The 17,525-nt window shown below is 39.5% G+C and overlaps 1 protein-coding gene across 2 annotated transcripts in view; it reads right to left on the bottom strand.

The window, feature by feature from the left end:
* GPM6A (glycoprotein M6A) overlaps positions 1–17,525 on the bottom strand; it is a 456,304-nt gene that overhangs the window by 25,421 nt on the left and 413,358 nt on the right. For both annotated transcript variants that reach the window (XM_040418684.1, XM_040418683.1), the window contains exons 4-6: positions 14,858–15,011; positions 10,601–10,677; positions 5,017–5,082 (exon numbers count right to left, since the gene is read on the bottom strand). In XM_040418684.1, the coding sequence (XP_040274618.1) occupies positions 5,017–5,082; positions 10,601–10,677; positions 14,858–15,011 (297 nt within the window). The remainder of the gene's footprint in view (positions 1–5,016; positions 5,083–10,600; positions 10,678–14,857; positions 15,012–17,525) is intronic.

Genomic DNA, 17,525 nt, shown 5'->3' on the forward strand with positions numbered 1-17,525 from the left:
TAGCCGCTGGCACCCAGCCACTTTTTTAGTTTTTAGCTGTGCTGCCCTTGTTTTGTGTGTATATATATATATATATATATATAAATATATATATATATATATATATATAAAATCATACTTCTGATATATATGAATGCATAATATGTGGGAAACATATATAATAATATGTGTAAATATATTATGGCTAAAAACATATATATATATATATATATATATATATATATACACAAAACAACAGCCATAAACGAACAAAAGTGACTGGGTGCCAGCGGCTATGGGGGCGATCCACCCACCTAACTTACATAAAATATTGAATTCTGCAGCACTTCCAGAAAAACGTGAGTTTATTCACCAAAGATACAGCAACGTTTCAATCCTCTCAATGGGATCTTTCTCAAGCAGTAGTGACTACTGCTTGAGAAAGATCCCATTGAGAGGATTGAAATGTTGCTGTATCTTTGGTGAATAAACTCACGTTTTTCTGGTAGTGCTGCGGAATTCAATAATATATATATATACTGTATACTGCACCCAATTTTATCCGTTTATAGCCAGTGCCGCCATTTTTATTCTATATATATATATATATATATATATTAAAATTAAGTTTAGCCTCTATTTCTGAAAATGTTTGTGACAGAACTTTAACCACTACACTATATGCAGCTATTATAACTGAGTGGTTAAGTGCCTTGCCTCTAATACAGAGGGTCATGAGTTCAAAATACAGAGACCTTTTCTGAAATACAGGCTAAATTAGATTTAAATATACTGGGGTGTCCCCAAGCATTGACTCCATATATGGACATAGCTATATATGGAGTCAGAGCAGGGACTCCTAAGCCAAACTACAGTCCTGACACCCTCCCCTCTTCAGAGCAGGGGGTGCCTGGGGTTCTCCCATTGACTTCCATTGTGCTCGGGTGCTTGGTAGAACACCCGAGCATCGTGAAGTGTTCTACCCGAGCACACAAGCACTTTGGTGCTCGCTCAACACTACTCAGGATGTAGTCACAACCGGAACAGTGGAGAGTTTTAAAAAGGGTTTAGATTAATTTTTTCCAAAAATTAACAGAAGCATAGTGTGTCATAACTACAGCAATGCCTTCCAATTATTGGTTAGCCTTTTAAACAGACTTACATAGCATATAGAAAAATAGCTAAGCCAGCCTCACATCATGCAACTAGCTCTTTCAGGACAAATGTCCTTTATCATAGGAGATAAAACTAGCTTTTCTAGTTGAGAGGCCTTGGGGACCTCTGGCTGTGTGCTATTCCTATTATGGAGACCACTTAGTATATGTGATGACTATTGTAGGCTAAGAAACACTTCCAGGGAAAAATATATAAAAATTTGTATGACAGCTTGCATCAGAAAGAATTACTTTATCTTTTTTGTAATGGTTGGTTAGAATCCCAATTTTTGGGGGGAAATTCTGGATGAATTCCATATTGACAGAATTGATTTGCTTATATCTAGTATGTACTGTATGTTTATACATATTTCCTTGTGCTTCATATTTAAATTTCCCCCTACATTTTCAGCCTCAAACTGTTCAATCACTGCTTTTTTATAGTAACATTTTTATCTATTGCTGTGCTTGCATCTCCACAAAAAGCTTCTCTGGGAAAGAGACATGAAAGTCTCCTTTCCAAAGGAGAGGAAAACAGAGTGTCCCATATCAGGGACCCAACTCTTTCTGGGTAAATAACATTTAACAAAGCTTAGCAAAGAAACTTTGCTTGGCTGCCTGAGTGGCATTGGTTGGTGTACTATTTCTTTTTATGGAGGGAGATGAGTATGCATGAGGAGTATCGTAAACCAGTCAATATATGAAATATATTTCCATTATATGAAAATTATCACATCTTACATCTACTGGCATCAGATGGGCTTAGGAAAACAAAGATTATGGGGTGCAACAAAATGGACATGGATGCATGTAATGAGAACATCCTGCCACTTTACAAATCACTAGTCAGACCGCACATGGACTGTTGTGTACTATTCTGGGCTCCCGTGAACAAGACAGACATAGCAAAGTTAGAGAAGGTTCAAAGGAGGGCAACTAAATTAATAACTGATGCCCTACAGTACCCAGAAAGATTATCAAAATTAGGGTTATTTAGTTTAGAAAAACAATGACTGAGGGGTGATCTAATAACTATGTATCAGGGGTCAGTACAGAGATCTCTCCCATGATCTACTTATTCTCAGGACTGTAACTGTGACGAGGGGACATGCTTTGCGTCTAGAGGAAAGAAGGTTTCTACACAAACATAGAAGAAGATTCTTTACTGTAAGAGCAGTGAGACTTTGGAACTCGCTGTCAGAGCACGTGGTGATGGAGGACTCACTAAAAGAGTTCAAGAGTGGCCTGGATGTATTTCTGGAGTGTAATAATATTACAGGTTATAGTTACTACAGGGCTCCAGACAAAAAAAAATATCAAGGAGCCATTGGCTCCTAACCTGAAAAATTTAGGAGCCAAATAAAAAACTTTAGTCGCCAAATTTAAAATGCATATAATATAGCTGGGATGCTTAGGACTAGGAGCATGGTTTTTTTTAGGTTACAGCCCACGCAGTTAAAAGGGGTGGTGCACTCATTCCCATGACCTGTCAGACTAGCCAGATTCACGTTGGTAATCCCTAGGGGCTGGGTCCCAGCTCATTCGCTTCCCGGCCTCCACTGCTTGTCTTGGGTTTCTCTATGAAAACTTTAGACTGCAGTGCCATCAAGACAATTACTGGCCACAGTGGAGATCTGCTTCCCTTGCATCACATGACCATTTAACATAATGCAAGGGAAGCAGACAGGAGCCCATGGGTGCAGCCACTGGCATCTAATCTGTATGAGGACCTTAGTCTGGTCACAGTCGCTGTATCGGGTGACGCCCCTCTTCAGGACTATCAGACAGGGCAGAGGGCGGCTATGGCTGTGACCGGACTATCAGATACGGCAGAAGGCGGCTATGGCTGTGATCGGACTATCAGACACGGCAGAAGGCGGCTATGGCTGTGACCGGACTATCAGATACGGCAGAAGGCGGCTATGGCTGTGACCGGACTATCAGATACGGCAGAAGGCGGCTATGACTGTGACCGGACTATCAGATACGGCAGAAGGCGGCTATGGCTGTCACCGGACTATCAGATATGGCAGAGGGTGGCTGACTGTAGGGACTGTCACCAGGTCCCCAAACACAGCGAACACTCCTGACGGAACGTCACCTCCGCTCCACTGGCCGTATCCAGCACAGTAGGGGTTGTCAGAGGCGCCTTTCAGAGAAAACTTCAGTGGGACATTTTACCTAGCACTGTGGCCCCTTGGGTCTATGGACTGGTGGGGACCCCAGTGTGAGAAAAAAACCCTTCTTTGCTGTAACACATGGCAGTTATGATGCACCCAGGATTGTAAAGGGTACTATAAAATAAAAATACACTTAATAAGATATAGTAAAATACAAATAAAAAAAAAAGTTAAATCTCCAGGAGAGCAGAATTACATACATAAAAAAAAAGTGTAGTTATAATTAACCACTCAACAACAGCCCCTACCCCCCCCCCCCCCCCCCCCACACACACACACACACACACACTTCAGCATAAAATAGGTGATGCGCAGAGAAAGTTAGATAGGTAGGTGGGGGGATACTGGGCAGCGCCAGCCATTAGCAAGTGGCGAGGTGATAATCAGTCATCTCACCACTTGCTAATGTTAAGTATGTAAAGGGTTAATAGCAGCCCCGCGCTGGTCAAGACACTAAAGCCAGTGAACCATATCTCTTTCAAAAGTTGGTGCTTAGTAGGAGGGGAGGTTATCTCCTCCTACTAAGCATGGACTATTGAAAGAGATATGGTTCACTGGCTTTAGTGTCTTGACCAGCGCGGGGCTGCTATTAACCCTTTTATTCCCTTATTAAGAATGTTTGTGAGCCCAGGCAGGGAGCTCACACGGAGCACCAGCAGCGGCCCCTGAGTGTTATCAGGGTCGTAAAGACGATAAGGATTAGCCTATATTAGCGCAGGGGTGACTGACAGTCTGTTTGTGGATTGTTAAGTATCCGCTTCTCAAGCTAACCTGTTCTATGGAGCAGTCGGCATGGAGCGGCTCCCTGTTTTCATGACTCTGACTGAAGATCAAGCTGCTGCTGTGTTCAGCGCGGGAAAATGGGGGTGTGAGAGGAGCAGCCAATGGCAGGGCAGCCCGGGGATTCTATGACCAATCAGCAGCCTCCTCTCTAATAACAGAGCTCTGTACTGTGCGGAGCTCTGTTATTGGATTGCCGTCTGCCTGCTGTATGAAATGCCGTTCTTCTTAAAGCGGCAGAGCAGCGGAGGCTCTAGGCGCAAATGGCGACAAGACTACAAAGTCTTGTCGCCATTTTACAAATCTAAGTCGCATTGGCGACCATTTTGGTCGCCATCTGGAGCCCTGTACTAGATTTCTGGAGACGGTTCCTTGATCCAGGAAGTTATTCTGATTGGAGTCGGTAAGGATTTTTTCCCCTTAAATTAGGAAAATTGCCCTCCACCTCATGGGTTTTATTTTGCCTTCCTCTGGATCAACTTGCAGGATAACAAGCTGAACTGGATGGACGGATGTCTTTTTTCAGCCTTACATACTATATTACTATGCAATTTAAATATCTTTCCCAGAAATCCAGAGGGGCATTGACTGGCCTACAATACTCCGCACATGTACTAGGCATACTAGGCACTCTCCATAATGAGAAAGATTACCCCTCAGACAAGGCATGTTTCCTACATCCGTGCACTATGCTCATATGCTAAGAATGTAGTCTTTCTACCACTTATTAGAGCCACACTTGCCAAATCTTAATCCAAAATTAGGATATCAGTTTCTGCAGAAGGATAATAGGTAACTTCCTTGTGGTACTGTGTTATACTGTAGGTTTGAATTCAACCAAAGGTGTTATTTAAATAAAGCTAGCAGGTTATAATAATAGTAACGATGATCTTAATATTTAATTCACTATATTATCAGCTTACCATAGCAATAACTGCAGCTCCAGCTCCAGCCAAAGCAACAATAAAGAGATGGAAAGTCATGTTCAGCTGTAAAGAAGAGTAAAAGGGAATATAAGACAACGTAAATTGCATACACATTTTCTTCTCGTCTAGTAGTTAGTAAATGTAGTACACTGACCCAAGTTATTCACCGTGTACCTTAAATACAACTGATGCAATTTAACAAGGCCAATTTTTACCCTTCCAAGGTCCATAACTTTTTAATATTTCTGTTGTGATAGGAGGATTTTTTTTATTTGCAGGATGAGATGTACTGGTTAATGATATAAAGTATTGCTAAACTGTAAAAAATGTTGTGTAAAAGATATTGCAATTCCACAATTGTTGTAATTTTCATTTTTACAGGATTGACTATGCAGCAAAATTTACATGAACCTTGTTCTACAGTATGACCGTACCAAATTTCTACAATTTTTATTTTTACTACTTTCAAAAAATAAATAAAATTAAAAAACACTATGTGTCACCATATTTCGGCACCCAGAACTTTTTTAGTTTTCTGTCAACGGAGGTATATGAGGCTTATTTATGCCAGGTCAGTTGTTTTTATCAGTATTAGGCCTCATGCACACGGCCGTGCCGTTTTTTGCAGTCCGCAAACCGCGGATCCGCCAAAAACAGAAGCTGCCTGTGTTGCCTTCCGCAATTTGCGGAACAGAACGGGCGCCGGCAATATAAATGCCTATTCTTGTCCGCAAAGCGCGGACAAGAATAGGACATGTTATATTTTTTTAGCAGGGCAGCGGAACGGAGCCACGTATGCGGACAGCACACAGAGTTCTGTCCGCATCTTTTGCGGCCCCTTTGAAGTGAATGGGTCCGCATCCGAGCCGCCAAGACGGTGGCTCGGATGCGGACTCAAACAACGGTCGTGTGCATGAGGCCTTATTCTGGGAAACATGCAACTTTTTGATCAATTTTTAACCCATTCTTTGGAGAAGTGGGGCAACAAAAAATTGGCAATTCTGGCATTTATATATATATATTTTTTTTTTATGGCATCACATAATAGACAAATTGGACATTTTGCATGCAGCAAAGTCAGTTATGGTTAATTTTATTAGTTTTTAAGTTTCAATATGATGTATGAGAAAACGGGGAATTCAATTTTATTTTATTTTTTTATATTTTTAAAGCCTCTATCCGATTGATTTAAAAAAAAAAAAAAAAGTCCCTTTATCATATGATTGTTCAATTGCTTGTACTGTTCAAACTAATGCTGTGAATAGCAAGTATACATGCATTTAATTACACCCTGCCAAATACAGGGTTTTATACTAGATGTAACATGGCAGGTCTTGGGGCCTTTAAAAAGACACTGTCATCTGGATTTCACTTACTGAGCTATTAACATCACCACATCAGTCTCTACGATTTACATTAAAATATACTAGTATTACAGCCCTGTGTCTTGTAATTTTTCTTATAAAATCGCTTTTATTAATGACAATTACCTCAATAAGGAGCCCAAGGGGCTGTCCCTCCGGCCATTGGAGCCCAGCACCGCCCCACTGCTAATTTATTCACTGCTCATCGCCGACGTAATGTGTTTTTTGTGCCCGAAATCTCTCTCATGCGCTGTGGATACTCATGTCAGCGCCCGGGCGGTGTCCTGGCATTGGCCTCACAGAACGAAGTGCGCATGTGCCAGCTTAGCTCGACCCAGAAAACCGTGAGATTTCAGGCGCAACAAACACATTACGTCGGCGATAAGCAGTGAATAAATTAACAGTGGGGTGGTGCTGGACTCCAAGATAATGGGCACAGCTGGGCTTCAACGGTCGGAGGGACATCCCCTTGGGCTCCTTATTGCGGTAATTAGCATATTAATAAAAACGATTTTATAGACAAATTACAAGACACAGGGCTGTAATACTAGTATATTTTAATAGAAATCGTGAAGACTGATGTGGTGATGTTAATAGCTCAATAAGTGAAATCCAGGTGACAGTGTCCCTTTAACCTCCAACTGATTTTGCTACAGTATGTGGGCTTCTGCTCAGATGCCACGGTTGCTATTGACTGTGCCATGTGAGGGATCAAACAAACTGAAACAAGTTATTGTCAATCCAAAGATTGTCCAACTACTATAAAAGAACCTTAAAACAATGTAGTGTTATATGGCATGCATGCACTTTAAATATAGACCTATGAAATATGTCCATAAGTACTAAGCTAGTTACAGTTTGACAAACTGCTTCTACTTTTTGAGTCACCTCAGTAATGCACTGTAAGAGTATTACACTACCTATCACATAGAATTCAGACAGTGTGCATTCCAGTGAAACCTCTCACTTAAGTGGAAGCAAATACTATTTTGGGTGGTTTAGTGGATCATCCTTTCTGGAAATCTATCACATATCTATAGTTAAAGATATTATGTTTAAAGGGCATCTGTCAGCAGGTTTGTACCTATGAAAATGGCTGATCTGTTACATGTGCTCTTAGCTGCTGAAGGCATCTGTGTTGGTACCGTGTTCATATGTGCCTGCATTGTCTAGAAAAATGTATGCAAATATATGCAAATGAGCCTCTAGGAGCAACGGGGGAGTTGCCATTACACCTAGAGGCTCTGCTCTCTCTGCAACTGACGTGCCCTCTGCACCTTGATATACAGGGCCTGGTGCATTTTCTTCCAACAAATCACACACAGCAAAACTGAATTACATTAATTATAAAACAGAGTTACATTAACCCCTTCATAACCACCGACCATACATTTACTGCGGATGTCATGGTGCCCTCTCAGAAGGTGATCAGGCACCATAGAACCAGGTACCTGCTGTTTTACACAGTAGACACCCTGAGGCAATGTCAGTTATCAGCGATAATGCAGATCACGGACATTTAATCCCTCAGATGACATGGTCAATTGAAAGTAAAGTAAAAAAAAAATAATAATAATAATTTTTTAAAAATTCAAATTTTGCCCATATTAAACAAAAATAAACAATAAAAAAATAAAGACTATTGCCATCGTCGTCTACCAAAATGCCCAAACTATTAAAATATAAACATACTGTATTGAAAATAATCAAAATAGATCATTTGCAGGTTTTTGTGGCTTCACCTCCCGAAAAGTGAATAAAAAGTGATCAAAAAGTCATACAGACACCAACATGGTATCAATAAACACTGCAGATCGCCCTGCCAAAAATGAGTCCTCATACAACTCCACAAATGTAAATATGAAAAAGTTATGGGGTCAGAACCTGGCGATTCAAGAAAAAAGTTTTAATCAAAAACACAAGAAAAACGTTATAAAGATAGTATCGTTATAATGACCTGACCTGTAGAATGAAGGTGGGAGGTCAGTTACAGTGCCTTGAAAAAGTATTAACCCCCCCTTGACTTTTTTCGTATTTTGGTGACTCACAACCTGGAATTAACATGGATTGTCTGAGGATTTGCATAATTTAATTTACAGAACATGCCCACAACTTTGAAGATTTATTTTTTTTTTATTGTGAAGCAAACAACAAATAGGACAAAATAACAGAAAAAGTCAATGTGTATAACTATTCACCCCCCTGAAGTCAATACTTTGTAGAGCCACCTTTTACGGCAATCACAGCTCCAAGTCGCTTTGGATAAGTCTCTATGAACTTGCCACATCTTACCACTGGGATTTTTGCCCATTCCTCCTTGCAAAACTGCCCCAGCTCCTTCAAGTTGGATGGTTTGCACTTGTGAACAGCAATCTTTAAGTCCGACCACAGATTTTCTATTGGATTGAGATCTGGGCTTTGACTAGGCTATTCCAACACATTTACATAAGCCACTCAGGTTAAGTATTTTGTTGATTATGTATATTCTTGTTTCTTGTATATTCCTTGTACGTAATTAATGAACCATGGTGATGAACGGTAAAGAGACACGAGTGTGTATACTAAGTATGTATATTTACCATTCTGAATGGTTAAAAATAAAAAATAAAAAAAATTCCAACACATTTACATGTTTCCCCTTAAACCACTCAAGTGTTGCTTTAGCAATGTGTTTGGCGTCATTGTTCTGCTGGAAGGTGAACCTCCATCCTAGCCTCAAATCACGCACAGAGTGGTACAGGTTTTGCTCAAGAATATCCCGGTATTTAGCACCATCCATCTTTCCCTCAACTCTGACCAGTTTCCCAGTCCCGGCTGCTGAAAAACATCTCCACAACATGATTCTGCCACCACCATGTTTCACTGTGGGGATGGTGTTCTTTGGGTGATGTGATGTGTTGGGTTTGCGCCAGACATAGCGTTTTCTTTGATGGCCGAAAAGTTCAATTTTATTCTCATCAGACCAGAGCACCTTCCTCCATACATTTTGGGAGTCTCCCACATGCCTTTTCACAAACTCACAACGTGCCTTTTTTGTTTTTAGCTGAAAGTAATGGCTTTCTTCTGGCCACTCTGCCATAAAGCCCAACTCTATGAAGAGTACGGCTTATTGTCGTCCTATGTACAGATACTCCAGTCTCTGCTGTGGAACTCTGCAGCTGCTCCAGGGTTACCTTAGGTCTCTGTGCTGCCTCTCTGATTAATGCCCTCCCTGTCCGGTCCGTGGGTTTTGGTGGGTGGCCGTCTCTTGGCAGGTTTGCTGTTATGCCATGTTCTTTCCATTTGGTTATGATAGATTTGATGGTGCTCCTGGGCATCATCAAAAACTTGGATATTTTTTTATAACATAACCCTGACTTGTGCTTCTCAACAACATTGTCCCTTACTTGTTTGGAGAGTTCCTTGGTCTTCATGGCAGTGTTTGGTTAGTGATGCCTCTTGCTTCTGAAGTGTTGCAGCCTCTGGGGCCTTTAAAAAAAGTTGTGTATATGTAATGACAGATCATATGACACTTAGATTGCACACAGGTGGACATCATTTCACTAATTATGTGACTTCTGAAGGTAATTGTTTGCACCAGAGCTTTTTATGGGCTTCCTAACAAAGGGGGCGAATACATAAGAACATGGCAATTTTCTGTTTTCTATTTCTAAACAATAGTTTTATTTATATATTTTTCTCATTTAACTTCACCAACTTAGACTATTGTGTTCTGATCCATCACATACAATTCAGATTAACAAAACATTGAACTTAAGGCTGTAATGTAACAAAATACGAAAAAAGTCAAGGGGATGAATACTTTTGCAAGGCACTGTATATAAAAACTATGGCGGAATTACATTTTTTTCCAATTCCACCTCAGATTCCCTCTACATTGTATGCAATATAAAATTGTGCATTAAAAAGTACAGCTTGTCCTGCAAAAAATAATCCCTCATACAGATATGTGAATGGAAAAATAAAAAGTTGTGGCTCCTGGAAGGCAGGGAGTAAAAGATGAAAATGGAAAATTGTTGGTCATGAAGAGATTAAGATAATTTAGGTCTGCTGTGTGTTTTCCCTTGCTAGAAGAAATGAATGCAGGTGTGTTCTGCAAAAATCGCATGCGTTTTTATGTATTTTTTTTTGCTATTCCAGGCCTCCGAGTATGGCAACACCTTTAGAAAGAAAAGGATTAGGTGTAAGATGCATGTGTGCAGAATTGTACAACTCACATCAGTAGATTCACACATCCTCAGGAAGCTATCAGAAGAGGTACACAATTTCTTTTCCTCACCAAGAGTAACAATACCTAAAAAATAATGAACATGAATAAAAGAATATATTTTCTGAATTGCAGAACTAGTAAAAACATATTATATGCAAATCATACATGCTGCCACTGATTTATCCCTCTTGAGTCTTATACTTTATTATTTCACAGCCCTTTACAAGCCTGCAGTGAGTTATCTTGGCACATCTAACTGGTCAATAAGTCTCATATAGGCAGGATTCATAATTTGCAAAAAGTGCATTTTTAGAATTTTAACCTAGTTATAGTAATTTAAAGGAGTCCATTTGATAGCACATGGCACTCAAGAAGAATCTGTCAAAGGAAAACAACTCTTTAGATGGAAATCTGTCCTTCTGCATCATGGTGCTGACTAGTGATGAGCAGCAAAGGCAATATTCGGATTCACGATATTTCACAAATCTTTGGCCGAATATTTGCCATAAATTCGCAATTTCGAGATCTCCAGTCATTGTTAACTTGATTGCGAATATCGGCAATATAATATATTCGCGAAAAATTCGCAATAAATTCAATATAGCACTATATTCTAAATATTCACAAATTCTCAAAGTGGCGATATTCGCGATTAGAATTCACGATTCGAATATTCGAGCTCAACACTAGTGCTGACCAAATATGATCTATTATGACAAAACTAAACCTTTTCCGATATTCTTGTGAAAGTGTCATTTTCTGAATACTTCTGAACATTATAATAAAAGTCTGACACCCTTTGAAATTGAAGGAAGAATTTTATACAGGGTATCAAAGATGGGTCGACTGGCCTACATAAGTACCAGGAGATCTACTGGGTAGTCCAGGCTTTGAGACAATAACAGGTACAAAAGCTCCAGTTGAGGATTCCATTTGGAGCCAGCTCTTATGGGTTAATAGATACAGAACTAAATGTGCTCATACATCTTCAATAGCTGATGGCCAAATGATAATTAGCCTGACAGCTTGTCCCCAAACTCCTTTATACACATACATGTTCGGCTTGGCCAAGAACATGTATGTTTTCAATGGAGAGTGAGGAGAGCCTGCTGGCATCAGCACATATTGAAAAATTAGCAGATGAATTGAATTGATTGGCAGATTCATTTTGCTTGATTTCTCTCTCTGACATCCTCTGTGTGTGTGTGTGTGTGTGGGGGGGGGGGGGGGGGGGGGGAAGACATCAGATTGTCAGCCTCTACTTCTAAAAATGATGTGTTGAATCAACCATACAGTAATGTGTATAGAAACCTTGAAGTGTACCTTAGTTTAAAAAAGTTTGCATAATGGCTTTGCTTCTTTGTACAATCATAACTGTAAAGGAGCAAGTCTTTTTTGGGCTTCCCTAAAGTCTATTTCAGTCATTTTATTCCCTGTTTTATCTGCACAGCTAGGTGAATTTCACTCAGAAGCATATCCCTTTTGTGAAATCTACCAGCACTGTACTGCTGTGACATCCTTTCCCTTACGTCCCACTATGTTTGTTTTCACCCCTGGAGCTTACAGAACAGATCAGGAAACCACACTTACAGGAGATTCCTGTAATCTTCAAAATATGTATAAGCAGGTTGTTTATCAAGCAGTTTGTTTATGGGCTCAATAGTAAGTCTGAGTCTTTATTTCATCTCCTGCATCAAGGAGACAGAGTGCTTCTGCCTTGTTGTTGCTAAGATTGGAGGGAGTCCCAGCACTCCCACCAATCAAAACCTTTGATTTGTCGCTATGGCATTTAAAAACAAATTCAAAGTGCAGTATACTTTAGCATATCAGATCTTATTGTTATCAGTAATCTGTGTCTCATCCTCCAGTGACCTATGGTGCCCTAGGTGTCTTTAGAGCCTTCCAACACTTAGTCCAGCATCGGTGTCAAAAGATCCAATGGTGCTACCTTTGGATTGACACTTCTATGGGTGTTAGTGCTCTTGTTACATCGGCAAACAGACTTCCATATAAGTATTAGTGTTGGGCGAGAATATTAGAATAGCGAATATTAATTGCGAATATCGGCACTTTGAAAATTCGCAAATATTTTGAATATAGTGATATATATTCGTAATGTCGAATATTCTAGATTTTTTTTTTCATCAGTAACCTCCCTTCTTGCTTGTGGGCCAATGAGAAGAAGGCTGCAATATCTTTGTCTGAGCTCAGCAACATCCCTAGAAACCAATAGGAAAGTTGTCTACTCCCTGACTATATAAGAACCTCCCCAGTAGCCCTTGTATGCAGTATTTTTTCAGATCTGAGAGAGACAGCAGTGTCATTGCTGTGCTCTCTGCTTCCCTGTGTCATTACATTAGTTAGTTAGTTAGCTTATATATATATATATATATATATATATATATATATATATAATACAGATAGTTAGTAGGAGATAGTCAGTGTAGGTTAGATAGTGATATAGTGTAGCTGATAGGTTCTGCTGTCCATAATACATGCTACAGACATAGTGCTGTGATGTCACAAGTTCACAACAATACTTAGTGCACCAATCACTAATAAGTAGTCAGACCTGGTAAAATGTGAAGTTGCACGTATTGCGCCAAAATATTCGCATCATTAGTGCAGATTTCGCAATCGCGAATATATTGGAGCACTCTATCTGCATATAAAGCTGTTGTAATGTTCTGACATGCCAACCATTTTCTCCAGTCTCAGGAAACTTGTAGCAGCTTGATGTAGCTATAGTGACCCACACCTGTATTTTGCGTGCATTACGCGAATATTACATTGTTGATTTTTTGCAATCAAGAAAATAATCTCAAATTCGCGAATATATGACGAATATTCTACCAAATATTCATGAAATATCGCAAATTCGAATATTGCCCCTGCCGCTCATCCCTAGTAAGTATGTGTAATCATCTGTAATAAAAATCCATCTACTGTATATCTGAAATGAACATAAGGAGTTATAATAATGTTCACAGGAACTCCTGACCTTAAAACTAAATCAACAGACAACTTCATTCAAACACTAGAGGAAAGAAATATGTTCCTGGCCTTATCAAGGGACACTGGAGTACGGCGTAAAAAGAGAATAAGTGCAGCTGTGACCTGAACTATGGAAGAAGACATTGAATAAAACATGGTGAGGACTATTCTCCATTATTCCATATGCTATTTAGTTTCAATTCTAGATTTGTGGTGCATGGTTTACAACATATTAGGGTAATTAATCTATTATTTAGGACTTTGTAGATTGTGGGCAATCAGATATTTCAACAAATAAACGTAATAGCTATCTCGCTGTTTTATTCATAAGGATGAGCTCTGCTGACTTTGCTTGCAGAACCTGAATGAGGTGCTTTGTTGTCAACTTCTTACAATTTCCTTAATCCTTTGGGTGATAATCTGGAAAGTCTGTTAATCTGGCACTTGCTTTTAGCACAGACATTCAAAATGACGAGCATTTCACAAGATTAGCAGATACAGATTTTTCTGTATTTTTCTAGTTTTGCATTTTCACTTTCTCCAGATATTCTATACCATTCGGGTATGTTCACACAAGGCAGATTTCTTGCAGGAATTTAGATTTTAATTTTAATTTTACTTGGTACAGCACTTTAAAGAGTAACTTCTACTGACATCTCTATTTTAGCAACTAATTGCACCCCTTGTAGTAACAATTATGGATCTTATATTCTTAGGACTCTCTGTTGGACCATTTGTACTACCATTATTATTCCTTTTAGAAGTTATGAACGAATTACTAGTAGTTTGCATTGAAGGTCCATCTGGGTGTTATCAGTTTAACACTATTCAATCAGTGCTATCCATGTCAGACTGTGCCGGGATACACCCCCAACTGGTAACAACCATCTGGACCTTCATTCCAAACTGGTAGCAATTCAATCATAACTTCTAGATGGAGTAATAAAGGAATGACACAACACAGAGTCATATGAATAGATGCTGCAGAATTATTGTAACATGGGGAATGCAAGTAGTTGCTAAAAGAGACATGTCAGGAGAGGGGAGAGGTCCTCTTTATCTGTTGGGCTGTATTAATTCAAGCATACGGGAGCAATGAGAGATTTGATTGAGTACTTTGTGAAATGGATCATAATGAATTCTGATGAATGGCCCTTATAGCATTTAGGAAGGACTTATATTAGGTCCTTCAGGCTTTTGTTGCCTTTTCTATTCTAAATCAAGAAATAAAAAAATCTTATCAGTTCTATCAAAATAGAAAATGACATACCAAACTGACGAAGATCCAAACAGAAGCTAGCTTCGTTAAGTAATGTGGTATTCCGGCAAACTGTCCAAATATTGAAGTACATGTAGACAGGTAGAGAGGTGAACGCTGTGACACCAAGCCAGGCTAGCATGAAGAGGTACGTCAGCATGATAAACTAGAATAGAAACAGATTCATTAATAACACTTCCCTATATAACAATAAGAACACTGACTGTCTTCTCATTATTTTCAGATAAAACGTGCCTGATTTAGTAGTATAAATGACAGTGGTATGTATAGGGAAAAAAACACATTCAGGAAAGTATCCCACTGCACAGCTGAAGGTGGCTGTTCTGTCCCAACAGTGAATAAATGATAAACTCATGAACTATGTAAAGCAAAGTATTTGAAAAGATATTTCACCTATTATCTTAATTTAACATTGAAATATTATGTGAAGGTTTATATTTGAACCTCAGACCTTGATGAAATGTTTTGTCAGTTTTGTCCCATTTTTATTGCATTTTCTTGCCAAAGTTTTGCATAAATTAACATAGCAAAGCCACAACGACACTTTCATGTATGTGCGAGGCTTTCTAAAATTCATAAGTTACTGTCACGGCACCTACAAAGTTTAAGCAAAAGTGAAAACATTTTTGACCTTTTTAATCCCAAGAGTCACAAAGTGAATCATGAGTGACCAGGATACAGCCTTGTCAACTAGCTTCTTACTGTACATGTAGATCAGTAAGACTTTGGTGGGGGCAGGGGACAGAAATATATTAAAGTTATCAGTAGCCACACTAGAAATGGAATATTCTTATCATACAAAAATTACTTTTTAAGTATTTTTAAGATTTTCAGTGACCAACATATAATCAAAATCTTTTTCACACTAACCACTTAAGTTCACATGACTTTTATGTCCTATATTCTGCAGTACAGTTTTTGGCTTGCTATACAGACTGCGATTGGGTCCGCACATTCATCTCATTATCCATAGAATGTCATCTACATGTATTGTACTGCATGTACATAATATTCTATTGTACTGGTGGAGATCTAGATCACACAGAATAGCAACACTAAGGCCCCTTTTTACACGGGCGAGAATTCCGCGCGGGTGCAATGCGTGACGTGAACTCATTGCACCTGCACTGAATCCGGACCCATTCATTTCAATGGGGCTGTGTACATAAGCAATGTTTTTCACGCATCACTTGTGCGTTGCGTGAAAATCGCAGCATGTTCTATATTCTGCGTTTTTCACGCAACGCAGGCCACATAGAAAGGAATGGGTCTGGGTGAAAATCGCAAGCATCCGCAAGCAAGTGCGGATGCGGTGCGATTTTCACGCATGGTTGGTAGGAGATGATAGTGATGAGCAACCCCGGACCCCATTAAAATAAATTCACTGTAATATTTTCCCTTATAACATGGTTATAAGGCAAAATAATAGCATTAATTAATACAGAATGCTTACTAAGATATCGATTGAGGGGTTAAAAAAAAATTAAAAATTAACTCACCTCATCCACTTGGTCGCGCAGCCGGCATCGTCTTCTTTCTTCTTCTTTCAGGACTTGCAAAATGACCTTTGATGACGTAATCGCGCTCTCCACGTGGTGATGTCAGCGCAGGTCCTGCTGAATGAAGATAGAAGGATCTTCTATCTTCATTCAGCAGGACCTGCGCTAACGTCACTGCGCTCACCACGTGGAGAGCGCAATTACATCATCCAAGGTCCTTTTGCAGGTCCTGAAGGAAGAAGAAAGAAGACAATGCCGGCTGCGCGACCAAGTGGATAAGGTGAGTTATTTTTTATTTATTTTTTTACCCCACAATCGACATTTTAGTAAGCATTCTGTATTAATTAATGCTATTATTTTCCCTTATAACCATGTTATAAGGGAAAATATTAAAATCTACAGAACACCTAACCCTAACCCGAACTTCAGTGAAGAAGTCCGGGTTTGGGTCTGGGTACCACATTCAGTTTTTTATCACGCTGACTGAAATTGCGTGCGCACACGCACGGGTTTCCCGCAATGCACACGCGACGCATTCGGAGCAAATCCGGGACGCCCGTGTGAAAGAAGCCTAAGGCCTCCTTCACACAAGCGACTTGAGTTTTCCATCCTGATGCGATGTTTGTAGTGACCGCATAGCATCCCAACTCAATCCTGACCTATTCATGTCAATGGGTCTTTGAACATGAGCGTTGTTTTTCATGCATCATTTCTGCGTTGAGGAAAAATTACATCATGTTCTATATTCTGCGTTTTTCACGCAGCCCTGGTTCCATAGAAGTGAATAGGGCTTGCATGAAAAACGGATTGCATCCGGATACAATCCATATGCAATGCGTTTTTCACTGATGGTTGCTAGAAGTGGTAGATTGTTATTCTTCAAGTTTTTTTTTATTCTTCAGGTTTTTTTTTTTATTCTTCAGTTTTCAAAAATTGATTGCACCCAGGTGGAAAAAACTGGAACACTGAATGTAATTGCATAAACTGAAACACAACTGACTGAACTTGCTTGCGAAATGGTGCGAGTTTCACTGAACGCATCCTGACACCATCCGTATTGTTTGTGTGAAAGAGGCCTTACTCTGATTAATTTCAACTTCCAATGGCACACGATCTGTACACATAGTACAGGAAGGAAGTGTTCACAGAAAGTGAATTTA

This window comes from Bufo bufo, chromosome 2 (genome assembly GCF_905171765.1).
Source record: "Bufo bufo chromosome 2, aBufBuf1.1, whole genome shotgun sequence".
Classification (NCBI taxonomy): domain Eukaryota; kingdom Metazoa; phylum Chordata; class Amphibia; order Anura; family Bufonidae; genus Bufo; species Bufo bufo.